Genomic DNA, 23,513 nt, shown 5'->3' with positions numbered 1-23,513 from the left:
CACCATCATCCTTCCCCTGTCCACTCCTATCTCTACAACTAAAGATATTTCCAATTTCAAAAAAAACTAACCATGTACCTAAAGAATCTTTTCAGATCACCTACGGGCCGAACAAGGGAAAGGCCCGTGCCAACAAGAAGTGTTGGCTTAATACAACAACAACAACAACAACTCCAAGATCAGTCCACCCTCAGCTTCCCAACCCGAGGATGTCTGGCAGCTCCAGACGAAAGCTCGCTTGCTTCGAAGAGAGAGAGAGGGAGAGAGAGAGAGAGAGAGAGAGAGAGAGAGAGAGAGAGAGAGAGAGAGAGACATATATATATATATATATATATATATATATATATATATATATATATATATATCGTTAATGACTTTGATAACTATGGTATCATAGTTTATCTGTAAAATTCAAATATATACACCAATTTTGACTCTGTATTTGATCATGACCTCCATAAGCGCTCTACTAGCCTGTCTAAGTAGCACGGAAAAAGCCGCTATTCGGAAAATAGAGAAGAATCTCTACAAGTGTAATGCTGCTGAAGTAGCCATTACTTTTAATAAAGTATTATTATTATTATTATTATTATTATTATTATTATTATTATTATTATTATTATTATTATTATTATTATTCAGTAAATGAAACCTATTCTTATGCAATAAGCCCACCAATGGGACCACTGATTCGAAATTCAAGCTTCCGAAGAAAAATTCTGGCATTCATGACGAAGTAAGAGGAAGTAGAAATTAATAGAGCCGGAATTCGAACCCCGCGCGAGGAGAAACGATTTAGGCTCGTTCCCCTGAACCCGAATGAGCAGCCTTCGCCACCTTGAGGAGGGATCTACGCACCTGACAGTTAGTTCGATGGGGCGGGTTCTATAGCGCCCCTCCCAGACAACGCCTTATAGAACGAAGACAGAATAGTCCCAGACGGGGATATTTTTTATTGATTTGCGTCCCTGTTCCGTCTAGCCGTTAATATGCGCTATCAGTACGTCATTTCTACGTTATCTAACAGAAGGGGAGACGAACGAATAATTGCTGTTTGGCATTGAGTGGCGTGTCAGACGGTAGGGAGTTTGCGTAAACATGATAATGAGAGAGAGAGAGAGAGAGAGAGAGAGAGAGAGAGAGAGAGAGAGCAAATATAAAGTTAATTCAGCTCTGAAAATCCTGAGATATTATATTATATAAATATATATATATATATATATTATATATATATATTAATTATATGTATATATAATTATAAATGTCAAGTAATATTACAGCATTTTGGTAGTGTAGACACACACATTATATATATATATATATATATATATATATATATATATATATATATATATATATATATGTGTGTGTGTGTGTGTGTGTGTGTGTGTGTGTGTGTGTGTGTGTGTGTGTGTTTATGTGTACACTATCAAAATATTGTAGCATTGTTTCGACAGTTTGTTCATAAATAGCTTTAACCAGTCCGGGTATTAAAACTGTAGCCAAACGTGCGGACTTGAAAACCTTATCATCAAGTCTATAGATCCACAAGACGCGACCATATCACGAGACAAAACAACAAACGATCTGAGTGCCCAGATAACGCTTCCGTAACCTCATATAAAACTGACTGGGTCGAGACGTCTGAACTCAAAACTAGGGAAGAAGAAGAAGCAGCAGCGCGGTTTGTTTACATTCAGTCTCCTTCTTCTTCTCGGGTTCCTGTACCTTCCTGCCTGGTCTCGCTGACGTCCGGTATTGTTTCTTGACTCGTAATGCGCATTGACTCCGCGACTTATTAATGTTTTATAGATTTATATAGTCCTCTGTGAAGTTTCCCGTTTTGCAGAAGGTTTTTTACACGTTATGAAGCCGATTTCGAGAAATGTGATCACGACCGGAAGTGGCGGCGTTGTCAACTGTTTTGACAGGTTCTTCTTTAAGTGAGTAATTTATTGTCTTTCTCTCTCTTTCTCTCTGTTTTATTCATGGCTCATTTCTTAATGCCTTTATTATATTTCCCCATCATTTAACTGTTTTTTAATTATTACTTTTGTGTCTATTTTAATGAAATACATGACAGGAGCTAGCGAAATAATGTGGTGTATACAAAATTATATAATTAACTAGAAATAAAAGAGAAACAATTCGAAAATAGGAGACAACGCCAGCTTCCTTACTTCATTTAAATAAATTCTTCAAGGGAAGACGAGCCTAGTTACCTCAGGGAAATATATTCTTCAAGGGAAGACGAGCCTAGTTATTTCATGGAAATATATTCTTCATGGGGAAATGTGCCTAGTTACCTCAGGGAAATATATTCTTCAAGGGGAAATGTGCCTAGTTACCTCAGGGAAATATATTCTTCATGGGGAAATGTACCTAGTTACCTCAGGGAAATATATTCTTCAAGGGTGAAATGTACCTAGTTTACCTGCAGGGAAATATATTCCTTCAAGGGGAAATGGTACCTTAGTTTACCTCAGGGAAATATATTCTTCCAACAACACGGGGTGGAAATGATGCCTAGTTTACCCTCGGGAAATAAATATTTCTTCAAGGGAAATGTACCTAGTTACCCCAGGGAAATATATTCTTCAAGGGGAAATGTACCTAGTTACCTCAGGGATATATATTCTTCAAGGGCTGTACCTAGTTACCTCAGGGAAATATATTCTTCATGGGGGTGTACCTAGTTACCTCAGGGAAATATATTCTTCAGGGGGAAATGTACCTAGTTACCCCAGGGAAATATATTCTTCAAGGGGAAATGTTCCTGGTTACCTCAAGGAAATATATTCTTCGAGGGGAAATGTGCCTAGTTACCTTAGGGAAATTTATTCTTCAAGGGGAAATGTACCTAGTTACCTCAGGGATATATATTCTTCAAGGGGAAATGTACCTAGTTACCTCAGGGAAATATATTCTTCATGGGGAAATGTACCTAGTACCTCAGGAAATTATCTTCGATGGGGAAATGTGCCTAGTTACCTCAGGGAAATATATTCTTCTAGGGAAATATGGGGTTCCTGTTACCTCTGGGGAAATATATTCTTCAAGGGGAAATGTACCTAGTTACCTCAGGGAAATATATTCTTCAAGGGGAAATGTACCTAGTTACCTCAAGGAAATATATTCTTCGAGGGGAAATGTTCCTGGTTACCTCTGGGAAATATATTCTTCAAGGGGAAATGTACCTAGTTACCTCAAGAAAAATATATTCCTTCAAAGGGGAAATGGTACCTAGGGTTACTCAGGAAATATTATTCGGTCGAGGGGAAATGTTCCTGGTTACCTCTGGGAAATATATTCTTCAAGGGGAAATGTACCTAGTTACCACAGGGAAATATATTCTTCATGGGGAAATGTACCTAGTTACCTCACCCGACAATCAACAACAACAACCTTGTCAAACCGAGAGTCTATGTGACGTCACGAGGTTCCGAGAAACCCCCGTCTCAACGTGCCAGGCTCTGTGACGTCACGAGGTGTAACCCAAGGGGAGCTTGTTGTACCCAACCACGTAACGCAATCATCTTGGCTAGACTTCGCAAGGTCGCGTCTTTTTTCATCTTCTGAATCTTCTCCTCTAGACACTTCTTTCCTTTGACATGCGTAAGATAAAGTGAGATAACAAGCGTGTGTGTGTGTGTGCGTGTGTGTGTGTCTACGTGGGGAGCAGTCGTGAAAGGTGAATGAGTCGCTTTGAGATTATGATAATGACGGTGCCGTTGTAGTGATAAGACCTAAGCTCTTCCTTACATAACTTGAAGTATTACACTAATTCTAGGACTATGAACATTCTGTACTATAATAGGATGAGCTCTATAAAGTACATAGCAAATCACCGGTTACTGTGTTTTACTGTGCGTTTCGCCCGTTACGGTGTTATAGTGAGTTTCTTGAGTAACTAGATCAGTAACATACATAAATTCAATGCCCACTAATTAACGTGTATTCGGAACCTTAGCCCAGCAGAGTAGCTAAGGTTTAAATGTCAAATCACCAGTTACTGTATTGTAATGAGTTTCTTGAGTAAATAGAACAGTAACATACATGAATTCAAAGCCTGCTAATTAACGTGTATTCTGAACCTTAACCCAGCAGAGTAGCTAAGGTTTAAATTCACCTACTGTCAAGATTTACCCGTATTTACCAAACCCCCAAATATTGCAGATGTGGCCGAGTGGTATCTGGAAATCCCTGGAAGTTCATTTTGGGTTCCATCTTGGTCACTGCACTCTCCTCCTTGGGATTCCTCAACTTGCATGTGGAGCAGCGCGCTGAAAGACTCTGGATTCCCCAGGTGAGGATTGAGGAATTCCATGCTATACCCCCGACCCCCAACCGGCCCTCATCCTGAGTAGAATAGAACAGAATAGAGAATTTAGACCCAAGGGCCAGCGCTGGGACCCATATGAGGTCATTCAGCGCTGACAGGGAAGTTTGACAGTAAGAAGGTTTTTTGAAAGGTTTAACAGTGAAAGTGGAATACCGAAACAAGTCATTCAGCTCTGAAACGGAAACTGGCTGTAAAGAGGTTTGAGAGGTGTAAAATGTATATACATAAATATATACATATATATGTATGTATGTATATATATTATATATATATATATATATATATATATATATATATATATATATATATATATATATACATATATATAGATACCCTATATATATATATATATATATATATATATATATATATATATATATATATATGTGTGTGTGTGTGTGTGTGTACACACACACACACACACACACACACACACACACACACATATATATATATATATATATATATATATATATATATGTTATATATAAAATCTTGTACATCTTGCTACCTCCCCCACCCGCAGGACAGCGACTACGTCAAGACGATGGACTGGCAAGCGGCAAACTTCCCTCAGGACCAGCGCCTCGAGATGATCCTGTACGAGGCGGAGGACAACGTCCTCAAGGCCGACTACGTCAGAACAGTTGAGTGATTGCGTCATCGGGGGGAGAGAGCGAGGCGGTCTGCCCGACTTCCTTCTTCTCTTTCCTCCCTAGGTATCACTTCCCCCCCCCCCCCCACCCATTTTTTTATTGCTGGGAAGGGGGAAGGGTGGGTTTCTGGATGTCTCAGTCAGCTGGGGAATTTTTCTCTGTCAAATAATTTTCTATTTATTTTATTATTATCTTCCTTAGTTCATGGTGACTGAGATGAAGTGATATATATATATATATATATATATATATATATATATATATATATATATATATCACACCTATTCCCAGATGAAAACTAAGAATCAGGGCGTGTAGGTCCTGACCGGTTTCGACTTTATTTCCAAGTCAATGGCTAGGAAATGAAGTCGAAACCGGTCAGGACCTACACCCTACTTCTTATTTTTCACCTGTGGATATGTGTGATAAATAATGAATCACGTGCTAAACTGATTATAATCATACACACATATATATATATATATATATAGTATATATATATATATATATATTATATTAATATATATAGATTATATATAATCATATCTATCTCTATATATATATATATATATAATATATAATTCTTATAGATATATATATATATATATATATATATATTATATTTATATATATTATAATGTAATATATATTATATCTATATATTATATATATATCCTTATCTAATATATATATCTATATATATTATAATAATGTATGTATATATTATATAATATTATATATATATATATATATAGTTTCTTTCAGATGTTTCAGATTCATCAAGAAGTCATGCAACTGATCGCTAAAGACGGATATGGAAACAACTTGACTTTGGAAAACGTCTGCTTCAGGTTAGAATAGACCAAGGACACACACACACAGAGAGAGAGAGAGAGAGAGAGAGAGAGAGAGAGAGAGATTGAGAGAGAGAGAAAGATTTAAGCAAAGTTTTTTCGATTTTGTGTTTATTTTATTTTATTTTATTTTTTTTTTTTTTTTGCAAATCTTTTATTCTTTTAACTTGAGTGCAATTTGACGTTCCTACACTCACGTAAAATGTTTTGATAAACAAATAAATGAACAGGTTATTCATGAACAACTGTTTATATATCTGTATACATGTGTGTATGCACATATATGGATACATACGCACACATATTTATGTATACACGATTTCTGAGAGCACTGACGATAGCATATATATGTGTACACTGTATAATGTATGTGTACGACCGTAATATATATATATATATATATCATATGTATATACATATGCATACATACATATACAGACATGTATATGTATGTCTATATATTAGACATACTATAGACATATACATATACATATCCGCAAACCCTTATATATATATATCTATATATATATATATATATATATATATATATATATATATATATATATATATATATATATATAACAATTGCTCCCGTAAAACAGAATCCCAGCCATAGGCGGACAGGAAAAAGCACCGGAAAAACTCAAGAAGAAACATCTCAGACCGAGGGACCCTGAAGAATCCTTCGACTGGTCCTTAGCCCTGGAGAAGGAGGTTTATTACCAGGTCTTCTCTGCCCTGCCGACGGCCTGCGTCGAGCTCAGCATCCTGGAAGCGTGGGGCTACGATCCCTCCACCTACCAGGCTCTGGAAGATGGGGACGTCGTGGATGCTATCAACTCTGCTAAAGCTTTGTGAGTTTGGGTTGTGGTATAATAATAATAATAATAATAATAATAATAATAATAATAATAATAATAATAATAAGTGAAGAAAAAGATAGGTAAAAACAAAATAGGATATGGCATCGGTAATTATAGAGCAATCAACAATAAGTTATATTGCAAAATAATCATGTACGCTATAATAATAATAATAATAATAATAATAATAATAATAATAATAATAATAATAATAATAATAATAATAATAATAATAATAATAATACGTGAAAAGAGAGATAGCTATGACAATAAAGTTAAATTTATAAACAAAGAAATTTAAACGTTAAATAATAATATGTATGACAGACAATAAATGACGCAATTCTAAAATAATAATAATAATAATAATAAGTGAGGTCAATGAAATAATGGGCATAATACACACCACCAGTATCACAGAAACAAATAACTTGACATATGCAGGAGCAAGATTAGTAGCAGAACTGATGGAATTCGAAACACCAACACCACCAGCACAACCAACCCAACAGAAACCAAAACCAAAAACAACCTCCTTGGAAAAGGCGCCTGGAAAAGCAAATCATGGTGATGAGATCTGACTTGAGTAAACTGAAAAAGATGGCAGAAAAAATGGGCTAAGAGCAAGAAAACAAGGGAGGACTCAACGAGAATACAAAGTACAAGAGAGGGGACTAAACAACACAATAGAAGATGTAAAACAGAGGCTTAAGGCCAAAGCACATAAGATCCAACGGTACATGAACAGGAATAAGGGATACCAACAGAACAAACTATTCGGAACCAACCAGAAAAGACTATACAGCCAACTAAGAGGGGAAGACAACCACCCAGAAATTCCTGAAGCCGAACCAAGTAAGAGACTCTGGGAAAACATATGGAGCAATCCGGTATCACACAACAAACATGCAACATGGCTCCAGGAAGTCAAGGAAGAAGAAACAGGGAGAATAAAACAAAGATTCACAGACATCACGACAGACACAGTCAGACACCAACTAAAGAAAATGCCAAACTGGAAAGCCCCAGGTCCCGATGAAGTCCATGGATACTGGCTCAAAAACTTCAAGGCCCTACACCCACGAATAGCAGAACAACTCCAGCATTGTATCTCAAATCACCAAGCACCCAAATGGATGACCACAGGAAGAACATCCTTAGTACAAAAAGACAAGAGTAAGGGAAATATAGCCAGTAACTACAGGCCTATCACCTGCCTACCAATAATGTGGAAGTTACTAACAGGTATCATCAGTGAAAGGCTATACAACTACCTAGAGGAGACAAACACCATCCCCACCAACAGAAAGGCTGCAGAAGGAAGTGTAGGGGCACAAAAGACCAGCTCCTGATAGACAAAATGGTAATGAAGAACAGTAGGAGAAGGAAAACCAACCTAAGCATGGCATGGATAGACTATAAGAAAGCCTTCGACATGATACCACACACATGGCTAATAGAATGCCTGAAAATATATGGGGCAGAGGAAAATACCATCAGCTTCCTCAAAAATACAATGCGCAACTGGAATACAATACTTACAAGCTCTGGAATAAGACTAGCAGAGGTTAATATCAGGAGAGGGATCTTCCAGGGCGACTCACTGTCCCCACTACTCTTCGTAGTAGCCATGATTCCCATGACAAAAGTACTAAAGAAGATGGATGCCGGTACCAACTCAAGAAAAGAGGCAACAGAATCAACCATCTGATGTTCATGGACGACATCAAGCTGTATGGTAAGAGCATCAAGGAAATAGATACCCTAATCCAGACTGTAAGGATTGTATCTGGGGACATCAGGATGGAGTTTGGAATAGAAAAATGCGCCTTAGTCAACATACAAAAAGGCAAAGTAACGAGAACTGAAGGGATAAAGCTACCAGATGGGAGCAACATCAAACACATAGATGAGACAGGATACAAATACCTAGGAATAATGGAAGGAGGAGATATAAAACACCAAGAGATGAAGGACACGATCAGGAAAGAATATATGCAGAGACTCAAGACGATACTCAAGTCAAAACTCAACGCCGGAAATATGATAAAAGCCATAAACACATGGGCAGTGCCAGTAATCAGATACAGCGCAGGAATAGTGGAATGGACGAAGGCAGAACTCCGCAGCATAGATCAGAAAACCAGGAAACATATGACAATACACAAAGCACTACACCCAAGAGCAAATACGGACAGACTATACATAACACGAAAGGAAGGAGGGAGAGGACTACTCAATATAGAGGACTGCGTCAACATCGAAAACAGAGCACTGGGGCAATATCTGAAAACCAGTGAAGACGAGTGGCTAAAGAGTGCATGGGAAGAAGGACTAATAAAAGTAGACGAAGACCCAGAAATATACAGAGACAGGAGAAAGACAGAAAGAACAGAGGACTGGCACAACAAACCAATGCACGGACAATACATGAGACAGACTAAAGAACTAGCCAGCGATGATAATTGGCAATGGCTACAGAGGGGAGAGCTAAAGAAGGAAACTGAAGGAATGATAACAGCGGCACAAGATCAGGCCCTAAGAACCAGATATGTTCAAAGTACGATAGACGGAAATAACATCTCTCCCATATGTAGGAAGTGCAATACGAAAAGTGAAACCATAAACCACATAGCAAGTGAATGCCCGGCACTTGCACAGAACCAGTACAAAAAGAGGCATGATTCAGTAGCAAAAGCCCTCCACTGGAGCCTGTGCAAGAAACATCAGCTACCTTGCAGTAATAAGTGGTACGCAGCACCAACCTGAAGGAGTGATAGAAAACGATCACGCAAAGATCCTCTGGGACTATGGTATCAGAACGGATAGGGTGATACGTGCAAACAGACCAGACGTGACGTTGATTGACAAGGTCAAGAAGAAAGTATCACTCATTGATGTCGCAATACCATGGGACACCAGAGTTGAAGAGAAAGAGAGGGAAAAATTGGATAAGTATCAAGATCTGAAAATAGAAATAAGAAGGATATGGGATATGCCAGTGGAAATCGTACCCATAATCATAGGAGCACTAGGCACGATCCCAAGATTCCTGAAAAGGAATCTAGAAAAACTAGAGGCTGAAGTAGCTCCGGGCCTCATGCAGAAGAGTGTGATCCTAGAAACGGCACACATAGTAAGAAGAGTGATGGACTCCTAAGGAGGCAGGATGCAACCCGGAACCCCACACTATAAATACCACCCAGTCGAATTGGAGGACTGTGATAGAAATAACAATATATAATGAAAGAGAAATGTTAAATAATAATAATAATAATAATAATAATAATAATAATAATAATAATAATAACAAAGAAAAAACAAAGCAATATAAAAATCACATCAAACAAGCAAAGAAACAAACAAAAACACAACAAAGACATTCATCAAGAAAAAATAAATAAAAATCCATAAAAACAAAATAACATTCCTACCAAAAAACATTTCCATTTTCAGATCCACCTTCGCCATCGGCGTTGATTTCACCGACTACCTTGGGGGCGTGACCCGTAACGCCACGGGTCACGTGACCGGAGCCAAGACGGCCCTGGTCAAGGTGGTCACTCGGGTCAACAAAACGGAGGTCGACCGCCAGGACTTGAAGAGGAGTCACGCCGGACTGGCCGAAAGGGTGAGAGAGAGAGAGAGAGAGAGAGAGAGAGAGAGAGATTTTTTCGAGGAATTACGCATAGAGAAATGTGCATGTGTGTAGTATATACAAGCTCACATTTATATATGTGTGTATACATGCATATATAAAGCACGCACACATATATATATATACATATATTTAATATATATACATATATATATACATACATACATACACATATATAACATATATATAGATATATACATACATATATATATCAATATATATATATATATATATATATAATATATATATATAATTATAGCTATATGTGTATATACGTGTCTGTTTATAGTTATATCCCTCTTTCAGGTCGAATCTATAAACTAACTGAAGCCCAATTCCTATTTCATAAATATAAACATATATCACATTCTGCCCTTTCCCGGTTACACGCCTTCTTCCAATTCAATACTTCTTATACATCACTCGCACTTAGCACAATCCCATTCGAAAGTAAACAATTATAGTTTTAATCAAATCCTCGTGTGTGTTCCTATAGGTCGACAAAGGCCTTTTCAACTGGGAGGGAGAATACATTCAGTTCCTCAAGAACTTCTCCGATCTGCCCGACGGCCTGCGAATCATTCCCTTTTCTCAGAGAAGGTAAGGAGTCGGTTGATTTTCAATTATACTTGGTTTTTTTCCATCTGTCCACCCGCCTGTGGTGTTTGCGTATGGTAACACTGCGTCCCGCGCTTTAGATAGTTACATTCAACTTACATTCAACAATTATAATATCCTATTTCGAATATTAACGGTGTAATTCGCATACAGTAAATTATTAAAAAACTTTTCAGTAGCAAATGTACACCCAGATATCTTTTTATTTATCTAAAAGTTACACGCAGCGTAACTATCGAAAGCCCGGGACGCAGTGTTACCATATGCAAACACCACTGGCGGGTGGACAGATGGAAAAAAAACAGAGTATAGTTGGGGTTTATTTTCAACTTGTTGGTGTTCAAAATGCTCGTTCACGCGAGATAGTCAGGATTATCATAACTTACAAAATTGTAAGCTTACACTTTCAGCAACACAGACGGAGTTAATTTACTTTGAGTTTTGAGAGAGCGAGTAGATCACCGGTGGGTGCTGCAGTCTCTGTAGGCCGGTTTGATGTACGTGTATATTAGATACACACAGCCAATCCTTTTATATACGTGTATATTATAGTTCATATATATATATATATATATATATATATATATATATCTATATATATATATATATATATATATATATAAAGGTTTTTTTGCCACGAAGGAAAAAAAATGAAAAAGCGAGATAGCCGAGTACTTTCGGTCCTATTCGGACCCTTTAGTAAAGGGTCCGAATAGGACCGAAAGTACTCGGCTATCTCGCTTTTTCATTTTTTTCCTTCGTGGCAAAAAAACCTTTATTTATACATAGCATCACGTTTTATATACTTCGTGATCAAGTTCAGATATATATATATATATATATATATATATATGATATATAATATATATCTATATATGTATATATAATATATATTATATGCATACATACATATGTATATATATATATGTATGTATATATATTATATATATATTATATATATATATATATATATATATTATATATATATAGATATATATAAAGCCGATATTCCTTGCCAACTTTCTACCAACAGCTTCGGTGAAATCAGCAGTGACACCATCATGGGAGACGTCCTGTACTTAGCAGTAGGTTCGGTCGTTCTCTTCATCTACGTCCAAGTGATGCTCGGGAGTTTCAACATGGTGGAAGGCAGGGTATGCTAAGATCATCCTATCTAGTTTTTATTTACTTCAATGTTTACATTTTGCTATCATTCAAGTTGGCGGAAAGGAAATGCACATAGACGCTTATCAAGTTTGACAGATGTCGATTAATTTATTGAATATCACGCATATTTCCATCATCCAGGAGTTAAGTGAATTTATATATTCCAATGAAATGACTCAGCGATGGGTTTGAAAGAACATATAACTATTCTGGAATTCTGTAGTAGTCTGTCAATGGGATTTGATCAACAACGACCCATTGATCTCTTTGCAAATCTGAAGTATTTCAGTCAAGTCTTCAGCCGAGTAAATTTTGAAAATCTTCAGCAGAGATACCCAAGTAAACAAATACAGCCTAACCTAAAGGTTTGTTCAAATGGAATCTCTCATTATTGTCCTTCATATCCTGCCCTAAGGTTCTGCCCAACAGGAATCTCTCATTATTGTTCTGCGAAGCCTAATCCAAAGAATGTCCTTCATAGCCTGTACTAAGGGCGTGTTCAAAAGATATCTCTCATTATATAGCCCTTCATACCCTAACCAAAAGGCCTGTTCAAAAGATATCTCTCATAATTATCCTTCACAGCCTACCCTATAAGGACCTGTTCAAAAGAGATGTCTCACTCAAAAGTTCAATATCATCACAGGAATCTCTCATCACTGTCCTCTTCACAGTCCGTGCTATCTATGCTGGGCATCCTCGCAGCCTTCATGGCCGTGGCGATATCCTTCGGGCTATGTGCCGGCATCGGGCTGCCCTACGGACCCGTGCACAGCATCCTTCCTCTTCTGTTGCTAGGTCTGGGTGTGGACGACATGTTCGTCATCATCCAGAGTTTCAACAACCTCGACAACCAGGAGGTCAGTGGAATGGAGTTGACTGGTGGGTGGGTCAGAGTGGTCATAGTTTGAATCATATTATGCTTGTATTGAAATAAGTTGTCCATTGGTACGAAAGAATGGTATTGAACGCGTAAGGTATTGCGTGGCCTACAGCTAAATACAAGCAATAAACTGACCTTCATGATATGTCGAAGTATTGGTGGACGACTATATGAAATCATTAAAGAAAACAGTCTCGACAAATAGGTGGATGCACCTGCAATTCAAAAATAAATTAGACAGATCAGGAATAAATATATCTCGTTTATTTTGCTCGGTGTTGGGTCATGACTATAATTTAGTGGAATGAAAACAAGGCGGAAGTCTACCTGACAGATCGCCGGTGTCCAATAAGTGAATAAATCTGGAGCTGACAGAAAACATAAACAAAATAGCTTTGATTCATATCCTGCAGAATGTTACGTGGCATTCCAAAGGCCAGGCAATCGTTTCACTTTAGAGTTATGAATAATTATCACATCACCGTGATTCGTATAAATTATTCGGGCTACAAATGTCCTTTAATATCTAATTCGCTCTACATCGGAACTGATATATTTTCATATGTGTAAATCAAAGGGGAATTTTTTAGTTGATAATAATTTCGTCCCCTCATGGGATCGAACCACCGTCCAGCGGACAAGGACGAAATCAAGGCGACTTGTTAGCCGAATCGTTAAACATCACTGTCGTCTTGATTTCGTCCCTGTCCGCTGAACGGTGGTTCGATCCCGTGAGGGGACGAAATTATTATCAACTAAAAAATTCCCCTTCGGTTTACATATATGAAAATATATCAATTCCGAGGTAGAGCGAATTAGATATTAAAGGACATTTGTAGCTCGAATCATTTCGAGTTATGTAGCGTTGTTATCTGATACGATTTCCACTGAAACCATCAGAAAACCCCAAAATGGGCTATGAGACGAATAATTCCCTCCCCTTTCACACGAGCTCAAAACTTCGAGACCGAGAGGAGTTATAGTAAAGCCTTCTCTTAACCTTTCACACTCTCTCAGGAGAGCCTACCCGAAGACCTTAGGACACGGATGGGACTAACTCTCCGTCACGCGGGAGTTGCCGTAACTGTGACATCGCTGACGGACTTCGCCGCGTTCCTCATTGGCGCTACAACTGTAAGTATCTTGTTTTTTTGTTTTTGTTTTTTTTTATGTTTCTGCGATATCTTCTTTCTTATGTTTGTACCACAATGTTTTTGGGTGATGATATATGGATGTGGCTATAGAAATGTATTATATATATATATATATATATTATATATATATATATATATATAATATATATATATACATATATATATATATATACGTATATATATATATATATATATATATATTTCCTTGTTCATTTATTTATTTATTTCATTTATATCATATATGTATATATATATATAATATATATATATATATATATATAATACATACATACAATACTATATATATATATATATATATAGATATATATATATATATATATATATCTATATATATATATTTCCATAGAGTAAATATATATACATACATTATCATACATATATATACATATATATATATATATATAATATATATATATATATATATATATATATATATATATTGAGCGATTAATCCCTCTCCCTCTGACTACTCCCTTCCCCCTCCCCCCTCCCCACAAGGTCCTCCCAGCCCTGAGATCCTTCTGCATCTACTCCGCCGTGGGAGTTCTGGTCCTGTACGTCCTTCAAATCACCTTCTTCACGGCCTGGTTCACCCTCGACCAGAGGCGACTGGAGGGTGAGCTCATCCCCGAGTTAATACTCGGGCTTAACTCTTTTAACGAATTTCACTCTCTCAGCTTCTAAGCTTTGGAAGTCTGTTTTCGCTTCTATGTTTCCTTGTCTGTCGTGTGGAATTAAAATGGTAGTCGGAACTGGTATATACGTTTCGTATTTGGCGTCAGGTAGCTTAATATATGCCTTGGTATAAGGCATATAGTTTACATGCCTACGCAAAAAACATGTATACTATAAGTCTAGTTTACACGTCTACGTAAAAGACGTAAACTATAGGCCTATTTTACATGTCTACTAAAAGACATAAACTATAGGTCTAGTTTGCATGTCTACGTAATAGACATGTGAACTATAGGTCTAGTTTGAATGTCTACTAAAAGGCATGTAAAGGATAGGTCTAGTTTACATGTCCACTAAAAGACATATAAACTATAGTTCTAATTTATACGACTACGTTAAAGACATGTAAACTATAGGTCTATGTAAAAGCAACCGTTCCAAATACGCTATTGCCTATGGATATCCTTACTTTCTTATGCAATTCCTATCTTAGTTCCAAATCATATCTAGGCTGACATTGTTTGATTGGTATGTTTTAGAGAAGCTGTAATAAATGCCAAGGTTACTGAATATTTACAAGACTATAAGCCTTAATGTTATCCTTAGAATTATCTGGTGTCCCATCTGTCTGGGTATGTAAATGCACTATTAAACGAAGTTCATAAATCGTATGGTGGAACCCCATTGCAATATACATTATAATATATAAATATATATTTTTTCTGTACCTCCACAGACAACAGGAACGGCGCACTGTGGTGCTACAAGCACGAGAACTGGTCACCGAACAAGTGTTCCAGGAAAGAATTCTTCAAGGACGTCTTTGCCAAATATTACACGAATTTCCTGTTAAAGAAACCCGTCAAGGTGAGATGATAAGGTGACCATATTTAAAATGAATCTGGTTAAAATTTTATTTATTATTATTATTATTATTATTATTATTATTATTATTATTATTATTATTATTATTATAGACTTCGCTTTTAACTGATTTCCTGAATCGCAGTGACTGCCGTTACTATTAATATATATATATATATATATATATATATATATATATATATATATATATATATATATAGTAAAGCAGAGGTTCGTGTCCTGACCGAGGCAGATGCATTTAACAATCACCATTCCTAAACATTCCAAGAAAATTATATCGTTATATCAAAGTGTTACCAATCACTTACTTCAACGGCTGTTATTTGTACTTCATTCCTAACAATTTTAATTTTTTTTAAGATCTTGGTGCTTCTGGCAACTCTGGCGCTCTTCTGCGCATGCGCCTGGGGCGTGACGGGTCTGAGACAGGAATTCAACATGATCTGGTTCATTCCACAGACATCTTACCTGTTCCAGTTTCTGTCTCGGCTGCAGGTGTATTATCCAGGAGCGGGTGAGGTCTAAATTGTTATAATTATCATTATCATTATTATTATTATGGGTGTCCTTAAAATCATGTATGTTAATACTGACATTATCATTCTTTATATTACTTACTGCCTTTGTTTTATACAGGGTGTCTATAAAGTCCCAGTACCATTACGTCAATAAATACTTGTAATGGTACTGGGACTTTATGGACACCCTGTATGAGATTGTCAATATTACTTTTATTGTTAGTTATTTGTTTGCCATGATAAATATTTCCGTTATTCTTTCCTGTTAATATTTTCCCAATATCCACTTCGTAAATTCAAACCGCTTCCCCCAAAACCAGGCGAGAGAGGAACCGTGTATCTAGGGCTACTGGACTACCCGAGGGAACTCTACAAGGTGGGCAACCTGACGAAGGCGCTGCAGGAGAATAAGTTCGTTTCTCATGTGGATTCCTGGTTCGACGCCATGGCCGACTATACGCTCAGAGACGTCGGAGAAGGTATTTGTGTGTTCTCTCTCTCTGTCTCTTTGTCTGTCTGTCTGTCTGTCTCTCTCTTTCCAATCATTAACTATCTGGCTCTATATACTATACAGGGTGTCCATAAAGTCCCAGTACCATTACAAGTATTTACTGCCCAGAATGGTACTGGGACTTTATGGACACCCTGTATATATATATAATATATATATACATATATATATATATATATATATATATATATATATATATATATATATATATATATATATGACGTCATCATCTCCTTCCCCCCCGCTCCCCCTCCTGCAGATATAAGAGACAAGCCCCTGAACGACTCCTTCTTCAGACAGAGCCTGTCGGCTTTCCTCTTCTCCCCAGCCGGGGCCAAGTACCAGACCTACTTCCACTTCGATGGTAACCTCGCCATCGGAAAGCCAGCGCCGTCGGTACTGGTAAGTCTCAGAAGTTTTTTTTTTTATTTTTTTTTTTACTGAGTTCGATCCAAGTTTATTTTTGCATTTTGTTAATGTAGATTAAATTTCAATGGAGTTTGCTCAGTCAAATCTTGTTCCAGTCAGTTTCAGTAGTTTCAGTGACATCTTAGTCAGTTTCAGTAGCCTGATCGACACTTTAGTCAGTTGCAGTGGCCTCACTGCCATTTCAGTCAGTTTCAGTAGCTCCAGTGACATTTCAGTCAGTTTCAGTGACTTTTCAGTCAGTTTCGGCAGTTTCAGTGACTTTGCTTTTTTTTTTTTTTCTTTTAGCTTTTTAAGGCAGGGATTATTTTTACAGGCACGCGTGTGTTTTTTTTTTTATATACTATTTGTTGCCTTTTTCAGGCAAGGGTGTTTTTGTTTACTGGCATGTTTTTCATTTTTTTCTTTTTTTGCTTTTTCATGCAAGCGCATTATTTATCTACTATTTTTTGTTTTTGGCTTTTTTCAGGCAAGCGCGTTTTCTCATTTACTATCTATTTTCCTTTTTCAAGCAATTGTGTGTGTGTGTTTTTTTTTTACTTTTACTGGCATGTTTTTAATTTAATTTTTTATTTATTTACTTTATTTCATTTCATTTCTTTTTTTTTTTTTTTTGCTATTTTTTAGGCAAGCAAATTCGACTACGTACATTGCTCTCTGGATGAGAGAGACGAACAAATTCAGGCGATGGAGGAAGTCAAACAGCTGATCAAAAATACTGGTTTTTCAGGTTGGTGAATTTTACGAGAAAAAAAAAAATTGAAAGAAATACTCAAGGTTTCGTTTCATGAATTCATTTTTTATTTTTGAACTTGATAAATGTTGAAACAATTCAAAAGATCTTGAAATAAGAAAGTGACAAAAATTCAAATAAAAACAAATTATCTCTCTCTCTCTCTCTCTCTCTCTCTCTCTCTCTCTCTCTCTCTCTCTCTCTTCTTTATTCCATCAGCCTCGAAAAGTATAGACGTTTCCAGAGAGCACTGCAAGAAGCTCTCTCTCTCTCTCTCTCTCTCTCTCTCTCCTCTATTCCTTCTCTAATCTCTCTTCTCTCTCTCATTCGATCTTCATCACTCTATCTCTCTCTCTCTCTCTCTCTCTGTATTCATTCTTCTATCTCTCTCTTTCTCTCTCACATTCGATCTTCTCACTCTCTCTCTCTCTCTCTCTCTCTATTCTATTTCTCTCTCTCTATTCGATCGATCTTCCTCTCTTCCTCTCTCTCTCTCTCCCTCCCTCTCCTCTATCTTATTCGATCTTCCTCTCTCTCTCCTCTCTCTCTCTCTCTCTCTCATCTCTCTTATTCGATCTTCTCTCTCCCTCTTATTCGATCGGTCCTCTCTCTCTCTCTCTCTCCCCTCTCTCTATCTCTCATCTCCTCTCTATCTCTCTCTCTCTCTCTCTCTCATTCCATCAGCCTCGAAAAGTATAGACGTTTCCATGAGCACTGCAAGAAGCTCTCTCTCTCTCTCTCACATCCTCCTAACATCGTCCTCTCTCTCTCTCTCCCACCAACCAGCCTTCGCCGAAGCCATAGCCTTCCAGTACGCAGGATGGGAAACGAACAAGATCATCTTCGTCGAGCTGATCCGCAATCTGTGTCTGGCTCTGACGGCCGTGTTGGTCATGACACTCGTTCTCTTGGCTAATTTTTTGGCTTCGGCTTACGTCCTGGTCTGCGTTGTGTTCACGCTGGTAAGGGTGATGTGTATGTATGTATGTATGTATGTATGTATGTATGTATGTATGTATGTATGTATATATATATATATATATATATATAAGGAGTGGATATACTGTACGATCTTATGATAAAGATCCTTGAACAGGAAAAGATACCAAATGAGTGGCGTGGGAGTATATTGATACCAATTTTTAAAGGGAAAGGCGATGTCCAAGAGTGTGGTAATTATAGGGGCATTAAATTGATGTCCCACACTTTGAAGATACTGGAAAGGATGATAGATGCTAGACTGAGAGAAGAAGTACAAATAGGTAAGGAGCAGATGGGATTTATGAAGGGAAGGGGAACAACAGATGGTATATTTTGTCTGAGGCAAATAATGGAGAAATTTGGGGAAAGACAAAGGGACCTACATATGGTATTCATTGACCTTGAAAAGGCTTATGACCGAGTCCCGAGACAAGAGGTATGGAGGAGCCTGAGGGAGAAGATGGTGCCAGAGAAGTATGTGCGATTGATACAAGAGATGTACCGGAATGTATTTACCAGAGTGAGGAGCAGTGTTGGGGAGACAGAAGGTTTTGAGGTGAGAGTAGGATTACACCAGGGGTCGGCTCTGAGCCCATTTATCTTTAACATAGTGATGGATGTTATAATAGAGGAAGTAAGGGAGACAGTACCATGGAACATATTGTATGCGGATGATATTGTTCTGTGTCAGAGAGCAGGGAAGATCTGGAAGTGAAATTGGAGAGATGGAGACAAGTACTGGAGGACAGAGGAATGAGAATAAGTAGATCCAAAACAGAATATATGTGTACCACCACTGAGGGGGATGATAGAGAAAGTATTCAGCTTGGTGGAGAGCAAATAAGGAGAGTTGATAAGTTTAAGTATTTGGGATCTTTTGTTAACGCTGGAGGAAGTATGGAAGAAGAAGTAAAACATCGGGTACAGGCAGGCTGGAACAACTGGAGAGCGGCCTCGGGAGTTCTTTGTGACAAAAGAGTGCCGCTTAGGTTAAAAGGAAAATTTCACAAGACGGTGGTAAGAACAGCAATGCTGTATGGTACGGAAACAGCAAGCATGAGAAAAGCAGAGCAGAAGAAGATGGATGTGGCAGAAATGAGAATGCTTAGGTGGATGTCTGGGGTAACAAGAGTGGATAGGATCAGAAATGACTACATAAGGGGGTCAACTAAGGTGGTGGAAGTATCAAAGAAAGTGCAGGAGGGGAGGCTGAGATGGTATGGACACCTGTTGAGGAGAGATGAGTACCACGCTGGGAGACATACTATGGGGGTGGAGGTGCAAGGAAGAAGAAAAAGAGGGAGACCAAGAAAGAGATGGAAGGACTGTGTGAGAGGAGATTTAAATGAGAAGGGAATGATGAGGCAGAAGCACAAGATAGAAATAGATGGAAACGGCTCATCCGAAACGGCGACCCATATAAAAATGGGAACAAGCTGGGAAGAAGAAGAAGAAGAAGAAGATATATATATATATATATATATATATATATATATATATATATATATATATGTATGTATGTATAACTGAATCACGAAAGTTAGGAACGTGATAAATCCATAAATAAAGATAAATGCAGACTCCTTCGTTTATTTTTCCTTCGTGGCATTTATCTCTCTCTCTCTCTCTCTCTCTCTCTCTCTCTCTCTCTATATATATATATATATATATATATATATATATATATATATATATATATATATCTCATAGCTACTGTCATCTTCGATATCATCTTTATCGTTACTTTTAAAATTAGTGTTCTTATGATAATCACTGAAACCAATATTCGCAATAATTTTTTGTCCAAACGAAGTCACAGCCATTGTAGTTATTATTATTATTTATTAGTATTATTATTATTATTATTATTATTGATGTATCTATTATTATTATTAGTATTATGATTATTATTATTATTATTATTATTCTTATTATTATTATTATATTATTATTATTTATTATTATCATTATTATTATTATTATTATTATTATCATCTTCCTAAGATCGACGTCATGGCGCTGATGACATGGTGGGGTCTCACGGTCGACATCATAACCTGTATTAACCTCGTGCTGTGCATAGGACTCTGCGTCGACTACTCTGTCCACATCGCTCTGCACTTCCTAAGGGTAGGTTCGCTGATGCCTCACATCGGGATCGAACCCAGGAATCATTCGAATGAAACGGTGCGTCAACTGTGTGTCACTGGTGGGTCGGGAAGTTGGAAAAAACTTGTAAGGCCTTAGGTATAAAGCTGTACTCAGGTTCCACAGCTCCTTTTATGGCTTGTGTGGCTTGGTCAGCAGCAGCCTTGCCTTGCAACTGAAAGACCGGGGTTCGATCCTGATGTCAGTCAGAGATTTATTTCTGTTCCGCACATGATTGTGTGTTTGATTATTTCTGATATAATATATATATATCTGTTATATATATATATATATATATATAATATATATTATATATATATATATATATATATATATATAATGCCCAGTTCATAATTAAACCTTCAATTTCATTGTAGCAATATCATTTTATTGCAAAACAAAAGCAGTGGTATTAGTGATAACATTACCAATAAATTCAACTAAATCAAACCAACTTGCCCTTACCGGTTATCGAGATAACCGAACCACGTCCCATCCAAACCAGGTCACCGAGGGATGCAGAGATGCCCGGGTCAGGCAGACAGTCAGGGAAATTGGGTCACCGGTCATCAACGGGGCTTGTTCTACTTTCCTGGCCATCGCGTTTCTGGCATTCTCCAGCTCCCATGTCTTCATCACATTTTACAAGGTAGGATGGCTGCGCCTGGAATCGACATTTAAAAAGGCTAGAACTAGGTGAATTAACCCTTAAAAAGGCTAGATACGTAAATTAACCTTTACAAAGGCTACAGATAGGTAAATCAACCTTTAAATAGTCTAGAATTAGGTAAATTAAGCATTTAATATGCTCGAACTGGGTGAATTAACCCTTAAGAAGTTAGAACTAGGTGAATTAACCTTTAAAAAGGTTAGAACTAGGTGAATTAACCCTTAAAAAGACTAGAACTAGGTGAATTAACCCTTAGAAAGCTTAGAACTAGGTGCACTAACTTTAAAAAGGCTAGAACTAGGTGAATTAACCATTAGAGAGGCTAGGACTAGGTGAATTAACCCTTAGAAAGCTTAGAACTAGGTGCACTAACCTTGAAAAAGGCTAGAACTAGGTGAATTAACCTTTAGAAAGGCTAGAACTAGGTGCATTAACCTTTAGCAAGGCTAGAACTAGGTGAATTAACCTTTAAAAAGGCTAGAACTAGGTGCATTAACCTTTAAAAACGCTAGAACTAGGTGAATTAACCTTTAGAAAGGCAAGAACTAGATGAATCAACCTTTAAATGGTCTAGAATTATGTAAATTACGCTTTTAACAGACCAGAACTAGGTAAATTAACCTTTTAAAAGGCTGTAACTAGATAAATTAACCTTTAAAAGGTCAAAACTAGGTTAATTAACCTTTTAAATGTCTATAACTCGGTGAATTAACCTTTAAATGGCCAAAACTAGGTGAATTAACCTTTAAAAAGGCTAGAACAAAGTAATTTATCTTTAAAAAGGCTGTAACTAGGTAAATTAACCTTTAACCAGCCTAGAACTAAGTACATTTATATTTCAACAGCCCAGAACTAGGTAAATTAACATTTAAAAAGGTTATAACTAGGTAAATTAACCTTTAAACAGCGTAGAACTGATTAATTAACCTTTAAAAAGGCTAGAACTAGTTACATTCTTAGTATCCTTCGTACTTACCAGATATTCTTCGGCGTATTCATCTTCGGCGTCTACCACGGCCTAGTGTTCCTGCCAGTTGTTCTAAGCCTGATAGGACCCCTTCCACCTACCCATGACGAGTCCTGCAGGAATCCCGAAGGAGTAATTCCTCCGGCGAATGACTCAGAGGATCCCGACAGACTCCTTCCCGACGCTCCTGCGAGAACTGGGGAATTTTCGGATCCTGTCAAATGAAAAGTTTTCGGGAATGTGAAAGATCCTAAAAACCTAAAAAGTTATCGTGAATTATTTGCAAAATAAGTTTTGAAAAGTGGAAAGTTGTGTGAAATCATCTCCAAAAATCAATTATTGGTAACTGGAATGTTAGCATCTTGGATAATTGACAATTATAATGATTATTATTACGGTGACATGAAAGGTTTAAGACCTTTCTTATCATAATTATTTAGAAAAAAGCCTTTGATTATATATAAATATATATATAATATATATCTGTCTGTATGAGAATATACATCATATATGTGTATATATATATATATATATATATATATATATATATATATATAATATATATATATATATATATCATATATCTATATATATATTATATATATAATATATATCTATATATATATATATATATATATATATATATATATAATAATCATATTTATACATACATATTTGCGTGTTTGTCTGACTTTCTGTATAAAGCGTAACCATTCATTCAGCCTTGTTTAATTTCAGTCACCACGTAATATATACATTGTAACAATAATGACAGTGACGAAG

At 36.9% G+C, this 23,513-nt stretch overlaps 1 protein-coding gene across 1 annotated transcript; it reads left to right on the top strand.

The window, feature by feature from the left end:
• The first annotated feature begins 1,670 nt into the window (after window positions 1–1,670).
• Window positions 1,671–23,164, top strand: LOC135214393 (NPC intracellular cholesterol transporter 1-like). Its single transcript, XM_064248651.1, has 20 exons — window positions 1,671–1,943; window positions 4,177–4,306; window positions 4,869–4,988; window positions 5,764–5,849; window positions 6,455–6,706; window positions 10,172–10,346; window positions 10,870–10,973; window positions 12,025–12,145; window positions 12,833–13,018; window positions 14,059–14,175; window positions 14,715–14,832; window positions 15,628–15,758; window positions 16,137–16,290; window positions 16,615–16,773; window positions 17,065–17,207; window positions 17,859–17,961; window positions 18,751–18,926; window positions 20,950–21,075; window positions 21,599–21,742; window positions 22,743–23,164. The coding sequence occupies exons 1-20, from the start codon at window positions 1,867–1,869 to the stop codon at window positions 22,953–22,955; spliced, it is 2,835 nt and encodes a 944-aa protein (XP_064104721.1). The 5' UTR covers window positions 1,671–1,866; the 3' UTR covers window positions 22,956–23,164.
• The last annotated feature ends 349 nt before the right edge of the window (window positions 23,165–23,513 follow it).

The sequence above is a fragment of the Macrobrachium nipponense genome, chromosome 45, assembly GCF_015104395.2.
Source record: "Macrobrachium nipponense isolate FS-2020 chromosome 45, ASM1510439v2, whole genome shotgun sequence".
Classification (NCBI taxonomy): domain Eukaryota; kingdom Metazoa; phylum Arthropoda; class Malacostraca; order Decapoda; family Palaemonidae; genus Macrobrachium; species Macrobrachium nipponense.
The sequence above is the reverse complement of the archived record's forward strand: the minus strand, read 5'-3'. Positions and strand labels throughout refer to the sequence as shown.

Excerpts from the sequence above, each read along its gene's own strand:
- LOC135214393 (XM_064248651.1), top strand. The coding sequence starts at position 1,867 with ATGAAGCCGATTTCGAGAAATGTGATCACGACCGGAAGTGGCGGCGTT. Across the intron at positions 13,019-14,058 it reads ACAACCTCGACAACCAGGAG|GAGAGCCTACCCGAAGACCT; the intron begins GTCAGTGGAATG and ends ACACTCTCTCAG. Across the intron at positions 17,962-18,750 it reads CAAAAATACTGGTTTTTCAG|CCTTCGCCGAAGCCATAGCC; the intron begins GTTGGTGAATTT and ends CCCACCAACCAG.